This window comes from Heterodontus francisci, chromosome 10 (assembly GCF_036365525.1).
Source record: "Heterodontus francisci isolate sHetFra1 chromosome 10, sHetFra1.hap1, whole genome shotgun sequence".
Lineage (NCBI taxonomy): Eukaryota > Metazoa > Chordata > Chondrichthyes > Heterodontiformes > Heterodontidae > Heterodontus > Heterodontus francisci.
Window position 1 is genome coordinate 26,830,039 of NC_090380.1, and position 17,875 is coordinate 26,847,913.

Here is a 17,875-nt window from a genome sequence, read left to right on the forward strand (position 1 = left end):
CAATTAAGAGGCAACCACATTGCTGTAGGTCTGGAGCCATATATAGACCAGATCAGGTAAGGATGGCAGGTTTCCTTCCCTAAAAGTCAATTGTGAGCTAGACAATCCAGTAGTTTCATGATTGCCATTACTCGTACCAGCTTTTTAATGCCAAATTTATTTAATTCACAAACTGTCATTGTGGGGATTTAAACTCATGTTGCCCAATTATGAGTCCAGCAATATAACCACTATGGTACCACACCACAGTAACCTTCTCTTGGTTCAAGGGAGGAGAGGGGGTGGAATTTGCTGCCAAACATTGGCCAATAGGGAAACTGGACTGGAAAGAATGAAATGTACAAATCGAACAAGCGAAAGGAAGATGTGGAGAAAGATAGAGAAGTGGGCCCCACCTCCAACCGGTCCTCTTAAGTGGAAGTGTTGAAAGTGAAAGTCGTGACTCGACTTTGCTGACTGCAATTGGCAACTACCAGCTTTGGCGACGTGTCGATATTTACATGAACATATTTTATACTGAGAAAGGCTGCAATGAATTTTGCATGAGTTAGTCCGACTCTCCAGCATTGGTTAATTAAAATTATTTCTCCTGCTCTTCGGGAAGATGTGTGAAGACTCCAGGTAAACAAGGTCCAGAGTCGCAACAGAGCAACCTCTTCACATAAAGCAGCCACTGCAAACCGCTGAGAGGGAAGAGGAGAAGGGAAGGCAAGTACTGAGGATGTTGCTGCTGCTCTTGTAGGTTATATATCGAGCACCCAGAATGGCAGCTACCAGGAGCTGATCCAAGCTCCTGTTTTTGTGTCGGTTTGTATTTAAGCTCTTTTGTTTAAGTATTTTTGTAAAATTTAAGTATTTTTTGTTTGTTCTTGGTAGTTGTTCTGTCGGTTAGGCATCTTTTTCTCTTGGACCACGGCCACAAATCGCATCCATCGGCCTCCGTAGTCCCGCCATAAACCTGCCCCCCTCGGCAGGCAGGGGTTAAATATCCGGATACTCTGTACCGGGGTGGGGGTGCTGGGGGGAACGGATATACTGGGCAAGCTGGGCGGCTGCGCAGTGACGGCTGAGGCTGAATGTGGCCCACCCGGACCAATGTGGGACACAATGAAACGGTACAGTAACCGCGCCCGCCTCCGTAAACAACAGCCAGAACGGCAGGAGAGTGGCGGCCGACTGACATTTCCATGTCGGCCTTAGACCCCGCTGCAGTGATCCGGCTCGAGTTTCTGCCACCAACGCCTCTTTACTGATAGCCCTGCTCAATGTGAAAATACACAGCCAGCAACTGAGGAAGTCACCGACGTGTGAGCGTTTTGGGGGCATTAAATTACTTGAGTAATGCCTGGTGAAGACCACCACTCAAGCCCCAGTGACAACAGGGTTAGCAGCAGGGTTCGTGAGTACACAGACAACCTCTGACGAAAGGTCACCAACCTGAAAGATTAGCTCAGAATTTGCGGGCTTTTTGATGGTGAATCTGCCTGCTTTCGCCATCATTACTTTTCTGACTGGGACCATGTCTTCAGGATTTAGCGCAAGTGTAGATTAACATGGAAATCCTTAAGTTGCAGGCTGTCCGTCACTGCTCCCCCACAGGTTGTACCACCCCCACCCCCGCAAACATCAGTTGATTTGGTGAGAACGTCTGCTTTTCCACTCTCATCACTATTGGAAGCCCTATAAAAAGTCAAGCCTTGCTCAGTGAGGTGCAACATACGAATTAGGAGCAGGAGTAGGCCACTCGATCCCTCGAGCCTGCTCCACCATTCAACAAGATCACAGCTGATCTAATTGTAATCTCAACTCCACATTCCTACCAACCGCCTGATAACCTTTCACCCCCTTGCTTATCAAGAATCTATTTACCTTAAAAAAAAATTCAAAGACTCTCTTCCTCAAAAGGTGGTGGAAGCAGAGTTCCAAAGATTCCTGATCCTCCGAGAACAAAATTCTGCTTATTTCTGTGTTAAATGGGCGACGCCTTATTTTTAGACAGTGACAACTAGTTCTAGTTTCTCCCACAAGAGGAAACATCCTTTCCATATCCACCCTGTCAAGACTCATGTCAGGATCATGTATGTTTCAATCAAGTTGCCTCTTGCTCTTCTAAATTCCAGAGGATGCAAGCCTGGCGTGTCCAGCCTTTCCTCATAAGACAACCTGTTCATTCCAGGTATTAATCTAGTAAACCTCCTCTGAGCTGCTTCCAATTTTCCATTCTTCCTTAAATAAGGAGACCAATGCTGTACACAGAGCTCCAGATGTGGTTTCACCAATGCTCTGTATAACTGAAGCATAACCTCCCTACTTTTGTATTCTATTCCCCTCGCAATAAACGATAACATTCCATTAGCTTTCCTAATTACTTGCTTTACCTGCATACTAACCTTTTGGGATTCATGCACCAGGACACCCAGATACCTCTGCAATCTCTCATCATTTACATAATATGCTTCTATTTTTATTCTTTCTGCCAAAATGGACAATTTCACATTTTCCCACATTATACTCCATTTGCCAGATCTTTGCCCACTCACTTAACCTAGCTATATCCCTTTGTAGCCTCCTTATATCCTCTTCACTTTCCTACCTATCTTTGTGTCATCAGCAAATTTAGCAACCATACTTTCAGTCCCTTCATGCAAGTCATTTATATAAATTGTAAAAGGTTGAGTCCCCAGCACTGATCCCTGTGGCACACCACATGTTATATCTTGCCAACCTGAAAATGACCCATTTATGCCTACTCTTTTTCCTGTTAGCTAGCCAATCTTCTATCCATGCCAATTTGTTACCCCCGACGCCATGAGCTTTTATTTTGTACAATAACCTTTGATGTGGCACCTTATCAAATGTCTTCTGGAAATCTAAATACAGTAGTACTTCCACCGGTTTCCTTTTATTCACAGCTCATGTTACTTCAAAGGACTCCAATAAATTGGTTAAACATGATTTCCCTTTCACAAAACCATGTTGACTCTGCCTAATTACCTTTGGTTTTCCGAATTGCCCTGACCTAACATCTTCAATAATAGTTTCTAACATTTTCCTTATGACAGATGTTAAGCTAACTGGCCTGCAGTTTCCTGCTTTCTGTCCCCCTCCCTTTTTGAATAAAGGAGTTACGTTCGCTATTTTCCAATCTAATGGAACCTTGCCCAAATCTAGGGAATTTTGCAAAATTAAAACCAACACATCTACTATCTCATTAGACACTTCTTTTGAGACCCTAGAATAAAGTCCATCAGGACCCAGGGACTTGTCAGCCCACGACTCCAACAATTTGCTCAGTACCGGTTCCCTGGTGATTGTAATTTTCTTGAGTTCTTACCTTCCTTCCATTTCCTGATTTACAGCTATTTCTGGGATGTTACTTGTATCCTCTATAGTGAAGACCAATGCAAAATACCTGTTCAATTCATCTGCCATCTCCTTATTTTCCATTATTAATTCCCCAAACTCTCTTTCTGTAGGACCAATGCTCACTTTGTTAACTTTTCTTTTTTAAATATCTTTAGAAACTTTTACAATCTGTTTTTCTATTTCTAGCTGGCTTTCCCTCTTTATTAATCTTTTAATCATTCTTTGCTGTTTTTTATATTTTGTCCAGTTTTCTGACCTGCCAACCATCTTTGCACAATTATATGCTGTTTCTTTAAGTTTGATACTATCTTTAACTTAACCACGGATGGTGGGACCTCCCCTTGGAATTTTTATTTCTCGTTGGAATGTGTCTATTCTGTGTATTCTGAAGTATCCCCTTAAATGTCTGCTACTGCATCTTCATTAACCTATCCCTTAACCTAATTTGCCAATTCATTTTAGCTAGCTCTCCTGTCATGCCCTTATAATTGCCCTTATTTAAGATTAAAATACTAGTCTTAGATCCAGTCTCCCTCAAACTGAATGTAAAATTCAATCATCTTATGATCGCTGCTGTCTAGGGGTGCCTTCAGTATGAGGTCATTAATTAAACCTATCTTGTTGCACAATACCAGGTCTAGTATAGTTTGCTGTCTGGTTGGCTCAAGAACATGCTGTTCTAAGAAACAATCTGGAGAGCATTCTATGAACACCTCATCTCGGCTACCTTTGCCCATCTGATTTTTCCAGTCTATATGCAGATTAAAGTCCCCCATGATTATTGCTGTACCTTTCTGACAAGCTCCCATTATTTCTTCCTTTCTACCCCGTCCTACTGTGTGATTATGTTAGGGGGTCTGTACACCACACCCACAAGTGACTTCTTGCCTTTATCATTACTCATCTCTACCCAAACCGCTTCCACATCCTGGTTTCCTGAACTTGGGTCATCCTTCTCTATTGTGCTAATACCATAATTAATTAACAGAGCCACTCCTCCACCTTTTCCTAGCCTCCTGTACTTCCTAAATGTCATGTACTCTTCAATATTCAGGTCCCGATCTATGTCATCCTGCAGCCATGTCTCTGTAATGGCTATCAGATCATACTTATTTATTTCTATTTGCGTTATCAGTTCATCTGTTTTGGTTTGAATGCTACGTGCATTCAGATACAGAGCCTTTAGTTTTGTCCTTTTTATTATTTTGTAACCTCTAGCCTTATCTGCTGATTTACACTTAGATTTGTTCTCTCTGTCCCTTCCTGTCACAGTCTATCATTTCCCATATTAATATCTTTCTCTCTTGCCTTGTCTCTACTCTGATTTACCACATCTTCCCAAATTTGATCCTTTGTCCCACTGTTTAGTTTAAACTGAGTTTCTAATTGTGATCTGAGTAATAAATACTGCTAAACAACCTATCCAGCTGTGAAAATTTTTTTTTGTGGAATGTTAAATGCTAGATTTTTAGAATTTTTCATAAATTCATGATATTTCAGCTTCTATCTTAACACCACGTGTATGTCTCAATATTTTGTTGCGTAAAACATTTTTAAAAAGAGACTTGATTGAGTGCTTTTCATTTCCTGTTTGGTTGGCTGTGAGAATTCTTTTAATGTGATAACGTAATGATGTCAATGAAAATAAGGAAATGGCAGGCATGTTGAATAATTACTTTCTGTTGGTACTTACAGTAAAGGAATAGATCAGCATGCCAGAGATCCCAAGGAAATGAGTATTGAATGAGGGATAGGGACTCACCAAAATTAACATAAGCAAAATAACAGCAATGGAGAAATTAATGGAACTAAAGAGTAACAGGACCAGCTAGTTTCCATCCCTGGGTTTTAAAAGAAGTAGGTGAGAACATTTGCAGATGCCCTAACTCTAATTTTCCAAAGTTCTCTTGATTTGGGAGCCATTCCTTCAGACTGGAGAATTGTGCATGTCACTCCACTATTTAAGAAATGTGAGAGAAGGAAACCAGGGAATTGTAGACCAGTTAGCTGAACATTTGTTGTTGGGAAATTGCTAGTGTATAATAAAGGAGAGGGTGACTGAACACCTTGAAATTTTTCAGCTTATCAGAGAAAGCCAGCATATAGTTGTAAAGGGTAAGTCGTGCCTGATGAATCTGTTTGAATTTTTTTTGAAAATGTGTCCTAAATAGCAGATAGGGGATTGTCTATGGACGTTATTTATATGGACTCTCAGAAGGCATTTGATAAAGCTCCTCATAAGACTCCTCCTAATTTGTATGTTTGTATGCAAAGCAGTAGCAGATATGGGTTGCCCTGTGCCACTGGCCACGACGAAAAGGAGAAGAGAGCAACGTGAAATTTTGGGCTGGAGAGGAGCCTTTTTCCATGCAGCTGACCGATTTGTGAATCTAGAACTAATTTTTGAAAGCTGACTTGATTTTCATGGCAACCTACTGTACATTTCTAACATCCTCCTGTTAAAAAAAAAACTTTTGTCCAAAATTCCCATTTTCTTTAGTGATCCTTAATTAAAAGACTTTGTCATCCAGTCCTTCAATCCTGTGCCTGACAGACAGAAACTCTTCTAGATCTAATTTCTCAATCTTGTAAATTTGAGAAAGACCTGTCAATTCTCCCCTCATCCTTCTCTCTCCAAAACCCAGGGCAAAATATCTTTCCTTGTAACCTCATCTTCTAATAGCACTTTCCTGGACTCCCTCTTGTAGCATGATATTCTTTCTGTGATCGAGCCCAAAACTGAACAGTACCCAGATGAGGTCTTGGCATGGTCAGATAAAACTTCAAAATCATGTCCTTTTGACTTTCAAGTAATATTTCATTCCAACATTTTGTTTGCTTTCTTGATTACCTAAGAATACTGAATCAACCATTTTAATAATGGATCCACCATTGCCCATAGGTTTGTTGCTTGCTCTGTTACCTCAAGCATGCTAACATTTAACATGTATTCTTCATTCTTGGTTCTACCGAATCCCCTGACATTACAGTTCCCTGTGTTGAACACCAACTGCCCATTGATTTAAAAGCAAAATACTGCGGATACTGGAAATCTGAAATAAAAACAAGAAATGCTGGAAATACTCAGCAGGTCTGGTAGCATCTGTGGAGAGAGAATACCCATTGATTTAGCCTGTCCGGATTTCTTTGTATTACTACACATTGGTTAGCATCATTTGCTACTGATAGTTTGGTACTATTGGTAAACTTAGTCATCTTGGATGATATTCTGATCCTGTAAGTCATTTGTGAAAACTATAAACAAAGCAGTCCCAACAATAGCACTTGTGGAATCCAACTGGCAACTATGAAATCTCCTCAATCACCACATCTCTTCACTTTAACCTTCCTATTTGACCCCGAGAAGTTTCCAACCGTATCCAACCACCATCCACTCCATTACCAAGATCACCTACTTACATAACATAATAACATAAGTAATAGGAACAGGAATGGGCCATTCATCCCCTTGAGCCTGCTCCATCATTTAATAAGATCATGGCTGATCTGATTGTGGGCTTAAATCTGCTTTCTTGCCTGCCCCCCATAACCCTTGACTTGCCTGCCTCAGCTTATCAGCTGAAACCCTCATCTATGTCTCTTTTACCACTAAACTTGTCTATTCCAACGCACCCCTGACTGGCCTTGCATCTTCCACCCTCCATAAACTTGAGTTCATCCAAATTCTGCTGTGGGTATCCTAATTTGCACCATGTCCTCTTCATCCATCACCCTGGTTAAGCAATGCTTAAAATTTTAAAATTCTTATCTTTGTTTTTAAATCCCTGTATGGCCTCTCTGCTCCCTACCTCTGTAACCTCCTCCAGCCCTAGAACTCTCCTAGTTCACTGTGCTTCTCCAATTCTGACTTCTGCATCCCCAATTTTAATTGCTCCATCATTGGCGGCCCAGTCTTCATCTGCTTGCTTCCCTCCCTAAGTCTGTCCGCCTCTGCACCTCTCTCTCTTTTAAGATGCTCTTTAAATCCTATCTCTCACCAAACTTCTGGTCATCTGTCTTAATATATCCTAATATGGCTCAGTGTTAAATTTTGTTAATGTTACTGTAAAGCACCTTGGGAAGTTTTACTATGTTAAAGACACTATATGTTTGTAAGTTGTTGTCGTTGTTGTTGAACCCATTTGTTTCCTTACTTTAATGACTGCATTGTTTTCCAAGTGCATTGGACTATTTTCAACTGTATGTAATACTTTTTCCTGACTACCATTTTAAAAAGTCTCGCCGCCTTCCTTATTACAGTCATCGAGTTTTACAGCACAAAAACAGGCCCTTCGGCCCAACGCGTCTGCGCTGACCATCGAGCACCCATACAATCGAATCCCATTTTCCAGCACTGGGCCCGTAGCCTTGTATGCTGTGGCGTTTCAAGTGCTCATCTAAATACTTCTTACATGTTGTGAGGGTTCCTGCGTCTACCACCCCTCCAGGCAGAGTGTTCCAGATTCCAACCACCCTCTGGGTGAAAACATTTTTCCTCAACTCCTCTCTAAACCTCCTGCCCCTTACCTTAAATCTATGCCCCCTGGTTACTGACCCCTCGCTAAAGGAAAAAGTTCCTTACTATCTATCCTATCAAAGCCCCTCATAACTTTGTATACTTCAATCAGGTCCCCACTCAGCCTTCTCCGCTCCAAGGAAAACCATCCCAGCCTATCTAGTCTTTCTTCATAACTGAAATGCTCCTGCCCAGGCAACATCCTGGTGAATCTCCTCTGCACCCTCTCCAGTGCAATCACCTCCTTCCTTTAGTGTGGTGACCAGAACTGTGCGCAGTACTCCAGCTGTGGCCTAACCAGCATTTTATAGAGCTCTAACATAACCTCCCTGTATTCTATGTCTCGGCTAATAAAGGCAAGTATCCCATATGCCTTCCTAACTACCTTATCTACCTGTGCTGCTGCCTTCAGTGATCTATGGACTAGTACACCAAAATCCCTCTGACCCTCTACTTTCTAGGGTCCTACCATCCATTGTATATTCCCTTGCCTTGTTAGTCCTACCAGATTGCATCACCTCACACTTCTCAGGATTAAACTCCATCTGCCATTGCTCCGCCCATCTTACCAGCCCATCTATATCATCCTGTAATCTAAGGCTTTCCTCCTCACTATTTACGACACTACCAATTTTCGTGTCGTCTGCAAACTTATTGATCATACCTACTATATTCATGTCTAAATCATTAATGTACACTATAAACAGCAAGGGTCCCAGCACTGATCCCTGCGGTACACCACTGGTCACAGGCCTCCACTCGCAGAAACAACCCTCGACCATCACCCTCTGCCTCCTGCCACTAAGCCAATTTTGGATCCAATTTGCCAAATTGCCCTGGATCCCATGGGCTGTTACCTTCTTAACCAATCTCCCATGCGGGACCTTATCAAAAGCCTTATGAAGTCCATGTAGACCACATCAACTGCTTTATTATTGGCTCTCTAGACAAAGGACCGTTAATTGTGGTGCTATGATGTTAGTTATGTGGTTTGTTGAACTGAAGTTTTTAATTTTTTTCTTTACCTAAGGCATCCAAAAGGTCCAAGAATGAAAACTTTTGTGGAATTTCAGCGCCTGCTATTAAAAAGAAATTGCAGAAAGTCATTAAAGTGGTAATTTTATTTTTTCTTTTGAAAATATTCAAAAATCAAGCAGTTTTCAGTTTGTTTTGAGTACCACTTTGGTTTCTGACAGGAATGTGACAGAAGTAACACTAAAAGGAAAATAGAGGATCTCCTTATGTAAACTGAAAGCAGTAGCGCTTACAGTACTTAAAAAAAAAAAAAATATTTTGTTCAAAATTCCAGAGGAGGAGATTTTATAGGGGTCTTCAAAATTATGAAGGGTTTTGATAGATTAAATAAGGAGAGACTGTTTCCACTGACATTGTATTGTTAACCATAGGATACAGATTTGAGTTAGAGGAAAGATTAAACTTTCTTTTACGCAGTGAGTTGTTGTGATCTGGAATGCACTGCCTGAAAGAGTGGTGGAAGCAGATTCAATAATTACTTTCAAAAAGAAATTGGATACATATTTAAAAGTATGAGATCAGGGCATAGTTCAAAAGAGGTTCTGCTTAAAATATAAGCATTTTTAGAAACAAGTAAAGATCATTACCCCAACAAGCCATTTTCCAGACACACACCTCACTGAAGTAACGTTTCACCATATCATTCAGTCCCCAGTTGTCTAGAAGTAAGTATATATGATGATGCCCCAAACCCAAGTTCAACTGTATTACAATTCCTTTGATGACTTGAATGACGTCACATGGCCAGCAAAATATTTGCAGCAATATGCAGTAGATCCCTTCAGCAGAGCATAACCTCAAATTGAAGAGCTGTTGCTATGCAGCCATGCCCAGCTTATCCTATGAATATACAGGTGGAGTTGTTGCCTGTAATTGGGGACCAACTGAAAGTAATGCTGAAGAGTTTTAATAGATACCAGCAGGGGCTCAAAGTATGGTTTCTAAGATTTAAATTGCCTTTTGGGGAAGGCAGAGTTACTTTGTGTTAGAGTAGGCTTCTTGCCCAGGTTCAAAATAACCATACAGTAAAGTCTGGAAAAGAATTGCACTTTGTGCTTTTACTTCCATGCCAGTAAAAACTTATCATTGTTAGTAACTTTGCCAGTGCTGGAAAGATAGGAGGCGTTATGTCCAACATTTTTGAAAACCACTGGAGCTTGAAATGTGTACAGATGGGTGAGGGAGATTGCCTAGGAAAGGTGTTTCTTAAATTTCACCTGGATTGTCCAGAGATTCAAGTGGCTGACCTTTTGAGGACAGTAAGTGCTTTTACCAAAGTATCTTTAGATTCAGAACTGCAGAATTTTTTTTTACCAGCCCAAAGAGGTTTCCTGATGCACGAGAAATTTGGGGTCTTGTTCCCATCTTTTTGAGGCAAGAGTCGTAGGGATTTTAACCCATTTTGAAGCTAAAGTCTTTCAATTGTAATATAGAAAGAAAGGTTTGCATTTATATAGCGCCTTTCGTGACCACAGGACATCCCAAAATGCTTTACAGCCAATGAAGTACTTTTGAAGTGTAGACACTGTGGTCATCTAGGAAGCACTTCAGCCAATTGACACACAACAAACTCCAATAAGCAGCAATGTGATAATGACCAGATAACCTGTGTTTTTTATTGAGGGTTTAATATTAACCAGGGCACCGGGGGATAAGCCCCCTCCTTTTCTTTGATATAGTGCCATGGGATCTTTTACGTCTACCTGCGAGGGCAGACAGGCCTTGGTTTGCCGTTTCATTTGAAAGACCTCCCACAGTACTGCACTGCAGTGTCGGCCTTGATTTTTGTGCTCAAGTGCTGGAGTGGGACTTGAATCCACAGTCTGCTAACTCAGAGCTGAGCGTGCAACCAACTGAGCCATGACTGACATACAATGGGAAACTACAGGCCAGTTAATCTTACAATAGTCATAGGGGAAAATGCTGGAATCTGTGAAGGAAGTGGCAACAGGGACTTAGAAATTCATAATATTAGGCAGAGTCAGCATTGTTTTATGAAAGAGAAATTGGCGTGACAAATCAATTAGAGTTTTTTAAGGATGTAATTAGCAGGGTAGATAAAGGGGAGCCAGTGGATGTAGTATATTTGGATTTCAAATGGCATTCATTAAGGTGCTACATGAAAGGTTGTTGCATAAGATAAGGGTCATGGTGTTGGGGTTACTATATTAGCTTTGATTGGGATTGGTTAATGGACAGAAAACATAGTAGGGAAAAAAGAGCCATTTTCAGGTTGGGAGGCTGTTACTCATGAGATATTAAAAGGATCAGTGCTGGGGCCTAACATATTTACAATCTATATTAATGACTTAGATGAAGGGTCTAAATGTAATGCATCCAGGCTTCTTTGTTGATATAAAGCTAGGTGGCAAAGAAAGTTGAGGACACAAAAAGCTAGAATATAGGGGGTTAGATTGAGAAGCTGGCTGTAGCAGTTGACTTCAAACTGTGTTCTTTAACACTGGGTTGTGAGAATGTAGAACAAGTAAACTACCAATATGGAGTTCTCCAGGTAAGCCTTCTGTCAGCCCCAGAGTATTCATAACTGTGTTGAGCTTGGCAGCTTTCCTATAGTTGGTTCTTGTACCCATATTTAAATGATTTTCCCATCTGAGCTTCCTCTGAACACTTCACCAGACAGCAGCTGGAACAGATACTGAGTATAAAAGGAGGCCAATCCCCCTCATCATTGATAGAAACCTCAAATAGAGCTAGATCAAGTTCCAGCCAGCTCTGGGTGCAGTCTGGTTATAATTAGGCTGCTTCATGACTGCAGGGTTCAAGCTTATTATGGTTTGTGAATATTGTTATTGTTGGTTTATTGGTGGAATATTGGCGCTATCAGCCATCTTTGTAGTAACAGATGCGCATTTCTCAAGAGACGCTTGCATCTAAACTGCATTGCACAGCAGACTCTGATGTACTGTTCTTCATACCAGGACTTTTGGGTTACTTGGGAGACAATCAATTCTTTAATATTATGGTCTCAAAGTAAACTTTTTTATTTGTTTATGGGATGTGGGCACCACTGGCTAGACCAGCATTTATTGCCCATTCTTACTTGCCTTTGAGAAGGTGGTGGTGAGTTGCCTTCTTGCACCATTGAAGTCCTTGGGGTGTAGGTACACCCACAGTGCTGTTAGGAAGGGAGTTCCATGATTTTGACCCAGCGACAGTGAAGGAATGGCGATATAGTTCCAAGTCAGGATAGTGTGTGGCTGGAGGGGAATTGATTGGATTGTAGCTGGAAGATCTACTGCTATTTCAGTAATAAGCAGAAAGAGGCTTACAAACTTTCTTGGTCCAATTGATTCTCTTATATTTTTGATGCATCATTAAAAACTTTCTTTATTGATAGCGACAACATTTACTGTAGATACGACTTTACTTATTCCTTGATTGAATTTTGGGCTCACCGTGATGAAGAAAAGTTCCTGTTTGGAAATAGTGTGAAGTTGAATGAGGGATAAATATTGACCAGGACACTGGGGAGAACTCCTTTGCTCTGCTTTGAAGAGTGCCATGGAATCTTTTGTGTCTATCTGAGAGGGCAGCTGGTGTCTTAGTCTTTCAGATGATACATAAAACAGCTTCTCCAATGTTGCAGCACTCCCTTGGTATGGTACTAAAGTAGAAGACAGAGAGCAGGGATAAAAGGAGTGTTCTTGGCTGGATGTGACAAGTGGTGTTCTTTGGGGATCTGTAGTGGGGCCTCAGCATTTCACCATATGTAATGATTTGGTAGAAGGAATATAGAATTGTTTATACTAATTTAAAATGACCATGTGGAAGATTCCATTGTAAGGTGGAGTGTTGATTATCTGTGGAGGAGCAGACTTGATGAACCAAATGGCTGTTTCTCATTCAATGATTTTTCATGTGGCACTGGCTATCTCAGCAATGTACCTTAGTAATTGTGACATTTCTGAAAAGTTGCTTGTTACTTGGTGAATAAACCGTTTGGGGAAATATGTCAGTGAAGTTTAATTTACCAGAAATATTTGATAGAAATTATTCTTAATAAGTAACCAAATACATTCTTTAGTATAAACAAGGGGCTCATTAACTTTTTTTAAAAGTGTGACTTTTTTGTTTGCTTTTTTATATTTAAATGACATATAATACTGTCTGGATCTGATTTAATTTTCAGTGCGATTGTTAGCCATGTTGATTATTGTACAGTTTGGCTTTGAAAGTAAAAGAACGATTTTTGTGGACTTTTCTGTCTGTTTATGTTTAGAAATGAGTCACTTTCGTCTGACTGGATCTTCTGTTAAATGTGCTGTAAGATACTGTGGGAAGTTCTATCAGTACCCCTACTTGAGGCATGATAATGGTATAATCAGTGAAAATTAAATCCATGGAGTTTACAGGTAAAGTGCTCTTACCCATGTAATTGCTATTAAACTGCATAAAGCTGTGTCAGTGACTCAAGTTAAATATAACTGTCTCTATAGATTTTTAAACCTTTGTATGAGCAGGATTGTAGAAAACTAAGTTTCCCAACTAATTACCTGCAAAATTCTAAATTATGGAAATGTTACTACTACTGTGTAAGATATGGATTTACACTCTTCATTAAATTTGAATTCTGGTAATACTTTCAACCTGATTTCACCTTAAGCAGTTTGACTGCACAGAAATGTTATGTGATGAAAATGGAGGAAATGGTCCACTCAAAGGAATGTAAGTGCACTTGTACACAGTGAACGATCTAACAACTATAATCAATTAAACTGGATTACACCGTAACATTACTGTAAAATGCATGTTGCATGTAAAACGGTCATAGCTAACGCCAAAGGAATAGATAATGTGGAGTCTTCACATCACCGAAGAGAGGGAAAGACTGGAGCCTGTGGCACTTCAGCTGATCCAAACCGAAGTGGGTTCATATGAGGTTTGCTGTCGAGGCATAATGGCAGACAGGTGTTTGATGTGGTGCATCATTGTAAATGGCACAAACACACCCACCTGGTGTTCTCTCTGCAAGCTAGAAAAGGCTTTTGATTGGATGCAGTGAAATATTCTACTCATTAGACTTGAGCTATTGTCATTCGTAACCACTAATATGGAGAAGCGCTGTGGCTCTTGGAACTGGAAGTGGACAATTTGATGAATGGAAATGGGAGTGCACAGTTTCACACAGGGAAATGGGAGTGCACAGTTCCATTCATCAGACTGCCCACTCCCAGTTCCATTCATCAGACTGCCCACTCCCAGTTCCTGCTCACCCCAGGACCCTCTACTGCACACATTGCAGTCATGTCCCCCTCCAGTGCTCCTTGGCAAAGATCCTGGAGGCTATAAAGATGATGAGGTGCATTGCCATCCTCTCAGACACACCACCTGCCTACTTAACCAACTGTCCATAAGAGGTGTAATGTCATAGACCAAGCAAATGTGGAAATGTTACTGATTTTCAAAAAATAGCTTTAATAAAAAAGGTCTGGCCTTATGTACAGAATTTAATGAGTAGCAAAACTTGGTGGGCTGAATATCAGCTTCTTATTCCAAGGTTCCTGAGAGATTTTGGTGTATGTATATCAAGTTGGAAATGCCCATGTATTTGTCGACTGCTAGTACATATATTTGCTATGTATAGTCAGGTATTAGTGTGTTTGATTTGTTTTGCTTTTAAATTTATTTTAATTTCATCCATAGGGTTTGGTGTCAGAAACACAAAATTAAACACAGTTTAGGTGAAGGGAATGCATTTTCTGACTTGTCATTTATAGAAAGGAACCAAACTAAGCTGATGTTTATTATAATTCAGTTCCTTGCTTTGGAAAATGCTGGTATTTCCACTAATCAAGTAATAGAAGGTTGAAGAAGGCATGGCAGATCATGCAGCTATAATCAGAGTGGTGATGGAGCCCAGCTCAGTCTGAGTGAGGGAAGGGAGGAAATTGGAGGGAAAATGTCTGTGCCAGCCAACTGTTGCTGAGTCCTAAGAGTAATGATGGTAGAGGTTTTGGAACAGCACATGTCATTACAACAGTAGAAAGCTTTGGTCTGATGAGGTGTGTATGGGGGAAAGAAAGAGAAATGGAGATCACAGCCCTTTTATTTTTAGAAAAAGTCACTCTTATTTCCTTATGTTTGACATGTGAAGTCAGTGAGTTTTAGGCTCTTCTATTGGTGATATTTTGTTTTAGTTGGCAGTCTATTCGTGGACCATACTTGAAATATTTGTATAAAATGTATCAGAATTGTACTCTAGGTTAGTATGGTACTGAAATCATTTTATGTCATTTTCATTCCTCTAAGTACACAAACAGATATTGCTGCAAGTTGATGCCTTTTTGTTAGATAGCTCTGGCATTCCGTATCAATGGGATTTAAAATGCTGAGAATGGGTTTGGGCGAAGGTTTCTTTTTCAAAAGTAAGATTGGCTTTGAAACACATTTGCTAGGATATATAAGCTAAATCAGTACTTATTGAAAGAATTTACCTCTCCACATCTCTAATCATACAACTGTTATGGCTCATTTTTATAACTTGCTGTGTTCTTTACTTATATAAAGCATGGTTTAAAATTAATGCATCTCATTCAGTTGTTACACTAAAATAAGAGACGCGAACCTGATTTGTCAAAGGAAGACTGTATTTAAAAATATCAGCGGGGTATATTTTAAATTTGATGGAAGCTCACTAACATTATGGATGTTGGGTAGTTTGAGATAAAGTTTTGAAATGTGGAAGGAAGCCTACATCAGCCTTGAGATATATGATCAATAGAACCCTGCATTGCTCAGGATTAAATGCTCAGATAAAGTGAACAGTTTTTACAAAATAACAGTGCAGGGGCAGTTCCAGTTTTGGGACCAAGTTTGGCATGTATGCAGATCAATACTTTCTGGACTTTACCTGGCTAAAAATAGCCTTTGGGATTCAGAATTGTAAATTGATCTAAATAAACTACGGCGTACAGAAACAATCTTGTAAAATTGGACACCATTTCCTTAAAGTCTGAAATGTTTGGTTCAGACAGCTCTGCTGGAAGTGCTGAAGATGTTCAGGACACGGCAAAACTGAAAGAAAATGAGCTGGAACCACAAAGGGCGAAACATACCTGTAGCCTAAAGACAGACGCTCAGGTTAGAATCATAGAATTTCATAGTCAAACAACTAAATTCTGACATGCAGGAGGATAACAACCACTTTATTATTAATCTTGATATTAGAATTGTATTTTTCAGTTAATTTACTTGTAAGTTAATATTTTATCCATCATTTTTTCTTTAATTTTTGAACTTGGTTTTTATATGTGACTATTTGATTCCTGTTGTTATTTCCTGTGTTCTATATGCAAAAGTGAGCATTGCTCAGAAATGTTCAAAAAATTTTGTAAAAATAGGCACTCTCTTCACAAGTGGAAATGCTTTCTTTTCACAGGGATACTCTTTTCGCAGTCAGACGCAAGCTGACATAGGCTGTGAAGGTCAAGACTGCATGAAGACTTATCACTTGCGTCGTGCAACTTCTGACAGCGTAAAGCTCATTAAAAACTTTGGCAAAGGAGTTGACAGGTGTGAAAGTCATTGATCTGTAAATGTAACATTTAATTTTATCCAAAGAATTGAGCATATAATCTAAACTGACGCTCCAGTGCCATGCTGGCAGAGAGCTGCACTGTCGGATGTGTCGTCTTTTGGGTGTGATGTTAAATGGAAGCCCCGTCTCCCCTAATGTAAAAATAGAAAATGCTGGCGATACTCAGCAGGTCTGGTAGCATCCATGGAAAGAGAAACGGAGTTAATCTTTTAGGTCAATGGCCCTTCATCAGAACTGGGTGCACTTAGAGAGGTAACCGTTTGTAAGGAGGAGGGGAGGTAAGAACAAAAGGAAAGGTCTGTGATAGGGTGGAAGACACAAGAGATTAAATGACAAAAGGGATGATGATGGAAGGTGAAAGGAGATGACAGTGGGACAAGAAGCAAGAGATGTATCTAGAAGAGGTGTAAATGGGGAAGCAAAGTCATCACCAACAGCTACCTTCCAAAAACAAAAAAGCATAACGAGGGGAAAAAAAGGGGGTAGAGGTTATGATGTGAAATAGTTGAACTCCATGTTGAATCTGGAAGGTTGTAAAGTGCCTCGGTGAAAGACGAGATGCTGTGCCTCAAGCTTAGTAATAAATCCCATGACACTGTTTTGAACAGGCCAATAGCTATCCCTCAACCAACAACACTAAAGCAGATTATCTGGTCATTATCACACTGCTGTTTGTGTGAGTTTACTGTGTGTAAATTGGCAGTTATGTTTCCTATATTACAGCAGTGACTACGCTTTAAAAGTACTTAATTGGCTATAAAGTGCTTTGTGCTGTCCTGAGGTCATGAAAGATACTGTAGAAATAAAAGTCTTTTTTATAATGTTTACTTTAAATTTCTCCTCATTTGATCACATGGGGGAGGGAAAACCAGTCGATCAGAAAGTTTGGGGCCTTCTAGTAGCCTCCTTACTCAGGTAGTCTTCACTACCACTGTTGTATATTAGAGACTTGTCATGAACCATGGCTTAATTCTTTCACCTCACAGGAAGCAATTGTAAATTTTTTATTGAAATAATGTATTTCACTGTAGAAATATAGGCAGCAAGCTTGCAATTGCTTTCAGGTGTAACCTGCTGGCACATAGGCATTTTTTCATTCTTGGGATGTGGGCATAGCCAGTAAGGCTGCATTTATTAGGCAATTCTAGTTGCTATTGAGAAGGTATTGCCTCTGTTGTCTTGAATGGGACTCTGACCTGTCATGGGGTCAGAAGTTCCACCCCCACCCCCCCAAGACCCCCAGCCTGTAGCAGAGTCCAGCCACAGCCTCTGGTATGTGCAGCAGCTGAAGGTGGCAGTGAAAAGTTCATCAAGGAGCAGCATAGCTGTGATTTCCTGGTCAGAGCCATTGGGATAAATCAAAGGAGTAGCACTATTTTTGCTACTACGTGATTACTGAC

General features: G+C 40.3%; 1 protein-coding gene across 1 annotated transcript in view; it reads left to right on the forward strand.

Moving 5' to 3' along the window:
* Window positions 1–411: 411 nt before the first annotated feature.
* LOC137374157 (uncharacterized) overlaps window positions 412–17,875 on the forward strand; it is a 214,612-nt gene continuing 197,148 nt past the window's right edge. The window contains exons 1-5 of the mRNA XM_068039937.1: window positions 412–708; window positions 8,913–8,996; window positions 13,158–13,290; window positions 15,909–16,018; window positions 16,317–16,450. Coding sequence (XP_067896038.1) covers window positions 13,278–13,290; window positions 15,909–16,018; window positions 16,317–16,450 — 257 coding nt within the window. The 5' untranslated portion in view covers window positions 412–708; window positions 8,913–8,996; window positions 13,158–13,277. The remainder of the gene's footprint in view (window positions 709–8,912; window positions 8,997–13,157; window positions 13,291–15,908; window positions 16,019–16,316; window positions 16,451–17,875) is intronic.